We start from the raw sequence: 8,363 nt of genomic DNA on the forward strand, positions 1-8,363 counted from the left end.
CCTCACTTAATGTCACAGGTTTTATTACCACTGTTTTACAGAGAAACCAGAGTTTGGGGTTCCAATTCAAGTGTGACAACCATTGTGCTGCAGAAGAAATTCTATTTCTGAACCTTGGGAATTTTAACAGATTTTCAATCCAAATCATGAACCACAACCAAAAACACAATGATGTTCCTTAGGAAGAATCCTGGCGCTTCCAACCACTGCCTGGAAACAAGAGGGAGGACATTCCCTGGAAGCTGTCTCTACCACTACATCAGAATAAGAGAACTGTAAGGAGACACAGCAACAAGGTTTAGATGGACAGTGTCACAGTCCAAATGGCCCCCCAAATATTTAGTGAGCAACTCACCTTAAAAATGATGAACAAGGCAAAGAATACAAGAACAATGAACAGGAGGCAGCTGGAGTCCAAAGCCAGGAGGTCATCTTTATAGGGAAAATCAGGCTATAAAAAAAAGGGGGGGGGGGATGAACAGGCAGAGCAGAAAGGATTTTTAGAGAAGGGAAACTATTGTTATGATATCACAATGGTGAGTACATGTCATTATACACTTGTCCAAATCCCCAGAATGCACAACACCAAAAGTGACCTCTAATGTAAACCACAGACTTTGAGTGATAATGATGTATCAGTGCAGGTTCATCAACTGGAACAAATATCCACTGTGGTTCAGAATATGGATTGTGAGGGAGGTTGGGTGGGCAGGAGGGGGTATATGGGAACTCTGTACTTTCTGTTCAATTTTTCTATAAACCTAAAACTGCTCTAAAACTAAAGTTTATTAATTAAACATATACACACACTCCTATAATTCAGCCATGGTACCTGTATTTTGTGATAACCTAGAAAGCATCTTAAGAATACAAAACAAAAGGCACCCAAATCAGAACTGATATTCTAATAAAAACTTATAAACAGAATTTAACTCAAAGTGCTTTTTAAGCCTCATCATCATTAATGCATGCTATTGATCACTTAAAATATATGTTTGAACACCCAGAATACTCCTAAGAGTCTACACTAAGCTCATTTTCTCTTCACTATTTTACATCTTCCTGGCCTTTGGGAACACACTGTCTCCTGTACATGACCCCAGATTTGTCCCTGGGTCACTAAGTCAGGAGGTGATGAGATTTACCTAAGTTTCATGGGCCATTCAGTCCTACATGGGGAAAATGATTTTTTAAAAGCCAAGTGTCAGCAATTCCCTGGTGGTCCAGTGGCTAGAACTCCGTGCTTCCACTGCGGTAGCTGGGGTTCCATTCCTGATCGGAGAACTAAGATCCCACAAGCCTCACGGCGTGGCCAAAAAAAAAAGAAAAAAACAGCCAATTGTCAGTCTCAATGCTCATCAGAAAGGGGCCAAAAGAAGGCACGTCCCTGGTTATGAAGCCAGGCAAGCTTATACTATTTACTGGACACATAAAATGTTCTGCTGAGAAAGATCAGCTGTATTTTTTTAAAATTAATTTATTTATTTTTGGCTGTGTTGGGTCTTCGTTTCTGTGCGAGGGCTTTCTCTAGTTGTGGCGAGTGGGGGCCACTCTTCATCGCGGTGCGCGGGCCTCTCACTGTCGCGGCCTCGCTTGTTGCGGAGCACAGGCTCTGGACGCACAGGCTCAGTAGTTGTGGCTCACGGGCCTAGTTGCTCCGCGGCATGTGGGATCTTCCCAGACCAGAGCTCGAACCCGTGTCCCCTGCATTGGCAGGCAGATTCTCAACCACTGCGCCACCAGGGAAGCCCAGATCACCTGTATTTACTCAAATATTTCTTTAGCATTTACTGTGTGCAAGGCAATGAGCTAGGTTCAGGGAGAAAGGCATTACAAACTAATTTAGGATTTACAAGCTGGACAACAGAGAAAGCATCTTCCAGTCTGGGACACCAAGTGAATAACAGAACAGAGAAACCACTGGGGTTCTGCCAAGTGAATAGTAAATTCCTTTTGATGTTCTTCTATAAAGTTCATTTAATCCTTTAAAACTTCTAACTGTTTTTAATGTAAACATCAACACAAAGGCCCAAATAATTTTACATTTTCATAAAAAAAGCACACAGAAATCCCAAGGACCAGAAGAAAATCGTATCCACACACCAACCCCAAACCCTAGCTACGAAGTGTCTCCTTGGAACAAAACTGTTCTTTAAGCCTTCATCTCTAAATAAGAAAAGGACAAAAACTCAATGGGACCAGCTCCAGGTGGAACGCTATAAATTTTATTCAGAAGGCTTGCAAATTTTCAGTCAAGGACTACGTGATCAGAGAGAACTATGCTCAGGAAGCTGCTGACCATGGCTGACCAGGCCAGCAGGCCCTGCCCCGGGCCACCTCTCTCCAGCCCCATCACATGCTGCTCCCACCACGTCTGCCGGGCCACCGTGGTCACCTCTGAGTTCCCTGACTATGGCCACGTTCCTTCCTGCATCAAGGTCAGGGAACTCACCTCTGAGTTCCCTGACTATGCCACGTTCCTTCCTGCATCTCTTTTACCTGGAACTTTCTTCTGTACTTTTCCTATCTAAAGTCCTACTCAGACTCTTGAGTGCAATTCAAAGCTCACTTCCCACCCCAGGTGTGGTATCTGTGTGACACCCACTCACAAAGCAACCGACACTTTTACTTCACCGTTTTTATCACCATTTTAATTCAATAATCGTCAACTTCCCAATTCTTTCACTAGAAAGTAAGTTTTAACTGATGTAGCCCTAGGACTGAGCAGAGTGCCTTGCACATAGGAAGTCATCAACAAATGTTTTTTGAATGAATGAATAATAAATTTGTGGTATGCAAAATGGACTATCTGAAGTGGGTTTCAAGAAAATTCCCAAAAAGACAGCATTTGTTAAATAAAATTCCATTTATCTGGATCCTACACCTCCATCCAGACCTTACTTCAGCCCACAGTGTTCCCTGCCTCTCCATCCCATGTCATTAACTTATGTTCATTTACTGCTGTCATGGGACAGCCCTAGTTTATTATCACACATGAGATCTTCTTGTCTTGACTCCCCAAATACATGCTTTGCTCCTCGAAGAGAAGGAAGTTATGTTTCTATTTATACCATTCACTAACAGTTTGCCTAGAATAGAGTGAAGGCTATAGAAGGCATCAAATATTTGCTACAGATGCTTGCAAAGACAGAAATCTACAACTCCAATGAGTGCCAAATACAGTCGAATTATTATATTTTTCATATACCCAAAACAAAAGATGAACTACTCCTGAAGTTCTATGATATCCATCTTTAGGGACTTTTAATATTGGATTATGCATGTGGTATGGCAAGAAGATATTCTATTTTCATCTTTTTGGTTTCAACATGGTCATTAAGAGTAGTAATGATCATTGCTTTAAAACATTTTAAAAAAGAAACAGGGGAGGTTAAAATAAAAATAGTGCCCAAAAGCTGACTCTGAATTTCAGTGAATGAAAAAAAAAAACGTTTAATTAGCATACACACTTACTAACTGATCCAGATATTCTTTGATTCTTGGCAAGTAAGTGAGAGAACTGATAGCAACCAGGCAGCTGAGAACGAAGTCAAAAAGCCGGTAACAGAAGAACGGAATCAGCCAACCCACTTGATACTGAAGGAGAGAAACAGCAACCACAACATCACATCACGTATATGCAATGACTGGGTACCATTCAGTAAAACTCAGAACTAACACACCATTGTAAAGCAATTATACTCCAATAAAGATGTTAAAAAAAAAAAAGAAGAAGAAGATGTGGCACATATATACAATGGAATATTACTCAGCCATAAAAAGAAACAAAATTGAGCTATTTGTAATGAGGTGGATGGACCTAGAGTCTGTCATACAGAGTGAAGTAAGTCAGAAAGAGAAAGTCTAGTACCGTATGCTAAAACATATATATGGAATCTAAGGGGAAAAAAATGTCATGAAGAACCTAGGGGTAAGACAGGAATAAAGACACAGACCTACTAGAGAATGGACTTGAGGTTATGGGGAGGGGGAAGGGTGAGCTGTGACAAAGCGAGAGAGTGGCATGGACATACGTACACTACCAAACGTAAAATAGCTAGCTAGTGGGAAGAAGCCGCATAGCACAGGGAGATCAACTCGGTGCTTTGTGACCACCTAGAGGGGTGGGTTAGGGAGGGTGGGAGGGAGGGAGGGAGACGCAAGAGGGAAGAGATATGGGAACATATGATTCACTTCGTTATAAAGCAGACACTAACACACCATTGTAAAGCAATTATACTCCAATAAAGATGTAAAAAACAATACAAAATAATTTTTTTTAAATATTAAAGAAAATAAACAGCAAAAAAAGAAAAGTTAAAATCATAGAATACTTACAGAAATTGCTCCGTATACTAGCATTGAACTGATGATAAACATAAGAACAGAGACGGCAAAAAGAACACAGGCATTATCTAAGAAAACAAAAACAAGAATCTAATTAAGCTACTTATATAACAAAAAGAATAAAACTCTTTATGACAAAATAATGTTATTAAGTAATGAAGTTTGAGAAATCCATGCCTTTTTCTTGTTTGTTAAACGGCCACAACTCACTGCCACTTATTTAGGATGGGACATGAAGCAGGTACTCTGCCAGCGACAGATCTCTGCTCAGAGTCTAACTTCTGAAGATGTGAAATAGATAATTATAATTCAGTGTGGCAAGTGCTACAACAGAAGCAGAAACGATTAGTTTTGCCTGTAGAATCAGGGAAAAAGTATGAAAGAAATGGTACAAGTTGGGTCTTGTGAGATAAGCAGGGTTTGACTGGAGCAAAAGGCTGGTATTTGCTTAAGAGACAGATATATTAAACACAGAGTTATACAGATGCCCCCAACTGCCTTAGATAAAATACACAGCCTGAAATTCAAGGTTCTCCCTTAATCCCCCACCCCATTTTAACACCCAAAATCCCTGCTCCGCATCCCTTCAACCATGGCTTCTCTGCTACATCCTGGTCTATTTTCTTCTTTGTTCCTCAACCCTTCCTCAGATTGCTGCCTTTCTCTACATTAATCCATGTTCACTAAATTTTCTCACAAAGCACTCATGTAATCTCAAACAAAACAAAAACAAACCAAAAAAGCACCCACACTTGACTTGATGAGTTTCTCAGCACAAATCTAAAGCTGATTCTCTGACTCTGGCTAGTTAAGAACCTGAAAGGCACTAATAATGATGAATGATTAGACTAACTGCTGAATGTTCACACTACTAGATAAATGTTATGTATCATCTTGTCACTTGGCAATGCAAACAGCATCAATATCTGGCACTAAACTAAGTAAGAATAGCCCTCTTTAAATTTTCCTAGAGGATACAGGATAGCTAAACGTTAAGGACTTAAAGAACTTCCCTGCTACAGCACGCAAAATGGCACTCAAAGGGAAGAATTCAAATATAAACAAACTTGAAAGCAAAATTTATCATTCAAACAATCAGCTTTCGAAAATCTGCTACTCAAAGACTAGGAGTTGATTTTGACTTCTTAAAGTATCGGAATAATTAAAGTGAAGTTCAAGGTCTTTCACTGGAGCAACAAAAAGCAAAACAGAGGAGAGATGGGGTGGTGGGTGGGAAACACATTTCATACCTGGAACAAGGGACACTCCAGTATGTGTGAATCAATAAGGCAAACAAAATATGAGAGGCTAGATGCCAGAGAAAAACCTCAGGTTCCCAGCCACCACTACATTCAGCACCTCCTTTGGAGCCCCCAAGTGTCCACCCATCTCCAAAGTGAGTATAAATAAGGATAAATTCATATTTGAAAAACAGCTTGCATATGCTGCAGAAGTATTTCCTATAAACTGAGTGTCACATCCTATTTGGCTGATTAAAAATAACTAATCACAAACCTCATTAAAAAAGATCAGTTATCAGGCCAATGATTGGAAATTAACTTACCTTTGCAATACTGGGTCTGTGGGAAAGTAAAATCTTACCTTCCAAAGAAACACCAACTACCATATGACCAAGAACTATGCATTTTTTTAAATATTTGCTCAATAACAGGGCTTGGGTAGAATATAATCAACAAACATATGATAATGAATAGATCTGATTTTCTCTATAGCAGCGACAACACTCACGCAACATGCAATGAATCTGACTTCTTCCCTGCAGCTCTAACAAAAGAGTCAGCTGTATAGACCTACGAGAAACTCAATAACCATAAATCTTTTTCTACACCTCAATTTTAAGAGAAACACACGTGACAAGGGAAAACACTGACATTAGCAGGTTCAGTAAAATTTTACAGCCTAAAGTAAAATTTTATAAATGCCAAAAAACTGTCACTGGAAGCTAAAGTTTTACTTATTGTTCTATTCTGGCTTTTAAATAAAAACAGATTACTCAGAAGAAAAAAAATCAAATGCCAAAAAGTATGTTTCTATATGTTCTTGGTATTTCTGCTATCAATTTGACAACAAAATTAAAGGATTATATATACTGTATTTGGAAATACAATCAGGAAACTCATTAAAAAAAAAAAAAAAACTTTAAAAACACAGTATGAACAACTGTTAGTGTTACCATACTACAATGTATAACAGATGGCCAGAAAACTCTACTTGGCTCCTAAAATAGGTTAGCCCTGAGGACAATGAATCATTTGAATTAATAACCATTTTTTTTTTTAAAAAACTTCATTAATGGATCAGAGAAGATCATAATGTACAGAAGTACAGAACTTTATGATAAAAGCTAATCTAAAAAGATCCTACAATATAAATACAACACACATGTGAACTGGGAACATTTTTCTGAAATGAAATTTTTCTGAAGAAACTGTTCACACTAAAAAGTCTGAAGCATAATTTTCTGTTCAAATATTAAATGTTTACCATAATTTTAATATAAAATTAAACCTGTATGTTAGAGAAAGATAAATAATGAAAAATACTGCTATCAGGGAATAAATAGGTTTAAAAAGGTAATTTCCATGAATATTCATTCCATGAATGTTCTAGGAGTACTCTATTTTTAACACCAATGTCAAATCTTCATCTAAACAATAAAAATATATTAAGAATTGAGACCCTGGGCAAAATATACGACCAAACATTCAAATAATTTACATTTTATACTTTACTGTAAGATTTTTGCTCCATGAGCAAATCCATACTCTACTACAACTTGTCAGCTGACCCTCAAAGGCTCAGTCTTTTTTGTAATTCCTTCTCCCCTCCTCTCTCCACAGTACCCCAATGTATACAATACACATTTCTCAAAAATCTTCTAGCAGTCTATTACATTTTCTGGCTACAAATGCTCAATTATAATTCTCAATTATAATTTTTAAAAAACCTACAAAAACATTTTGTGCCTCGGCAAGTATAATAACAAACATAATCAATCCTCCTCTAAGTTAACTGTATTGTGTAATTAGCAGGAGATATTTTCGACTAAAAACATACCAGCCATTCTCTCGGACGAATAGTAATTGCCAATGACTTCATACTGAATGTTGACAGCTGGCATTGAGTTTGGATGTGTTACTTCCACAGTCAGCAAAATTGCCATCAACAGGTTGACCACCTGTGAAAGATAACATTTTATCAATTATACTACTAACCAGGGAGTGAGCAGTCCTCAGCACAATCTTTAGATGTCTCCCCCTATTTAACATTGTTTTCCCTGAAGTAACAGAGACACAAAAAGGGGACTACCTGTGAGACAAAATACACAATACCATTTTAAGAATACTTTAAAGTTGGGGGCTTCCCTGGTGGTGCAGTGGTTGAGAGTCCGCCTGCCAATGCAGGGGACACGGGTTCGTGCCCCGGTCCTGGAGGATCCCACATGCCGCGGAGCGGCGTGAGCCATGGCCGCTGAGCCTGCGCATCTGGAGCCTGTACTCCACAACGGGAGAGGCCAGAACAGTGAGAGGCCCGCGTACGCAAAAAAAATAAAATAAAATAAAGTAAATATTTCATAAAGTGAAAGTACAAACTTAATCATTTCAGAGAAAAGATGTTTGACTGATCCTGTGTCAATATAACAGAATAAGAAGGCACAACAATGAAAAATGAGAGATCACCACAAATTGTTCACTTGTTTGTTTTTTTTTGCGGTACGCGGGCCTCTCACTGTTGTGGCCTCTCCCGTTGTGGAGCACGGGCTCCGCTGATCCTGTTATAACAGAATAAGAAGGCACAACAATGAAAAATGAGAGATCACCACAAATTGTTCACTTGTTTGTTTTTTTTTGCGGTACGGTACCCTCTCACTGTTGTGGCCTCTCCCGTTGTGGAGCACGGGCTCCGGACGTGCAAGCTCAGCGGCCATGGCTCACAGGCCCAGCCGCTCCGCAGCATGTGGGATCTTCCCGGACCGGGGCATGAACCCGTGTCCC

At 39.2% G+C, this 8,363-nt stretch overlaps 1 protein-coding gene across 1 annotated transcript in view; it reads right to left on the reverse strand.

Annotated features, from left to right (window-relative positions):
* The window catches only part of LAPTM4A (lysosomal protein transmembrane 4 alpha), a 20,948-nt gene that overhangs the window by 2,269 nt on the left and 10,316 nt on the right, over positions 1-8,363 (reverse strand). The window contains exons 2-5 of the mRNA XM_007463746.1: positions 7,426-7,546; positions 4,339-4,415; positions 3,475-3,597; positions 356-451 (exon numbers count right to left, since the gene is read on the reverse strand). Coding sequence (XP_007463808.1) covers positions 356-451; positions 3,475-3,597; positions 4,339-4,415; positions 7,426-7,546 — 417 coding nt within the window. The remainder of the gene's footprint in view (positions 1-355; positions 452-3,474; positions 3,598-4,338; positions 4,416-7,425; positions 7,547-8,363) is intronic.

Source organism: Lipotes vexillifer, unplaced genomic scaffold, assembly GCF_000442215.2.
Source record: "Lipotes vexillifer unplaced genomic scaffold, Lipotes_vexillifer_v1.1 scaffold571, whole genome shotgun sequence".
Lineage (NCBI taxonomy): Eukaryota > Metazoa > Chordata > Mammalia > Artiodactyla > Lipotidae > Lipotes > Lipotes vexillifer.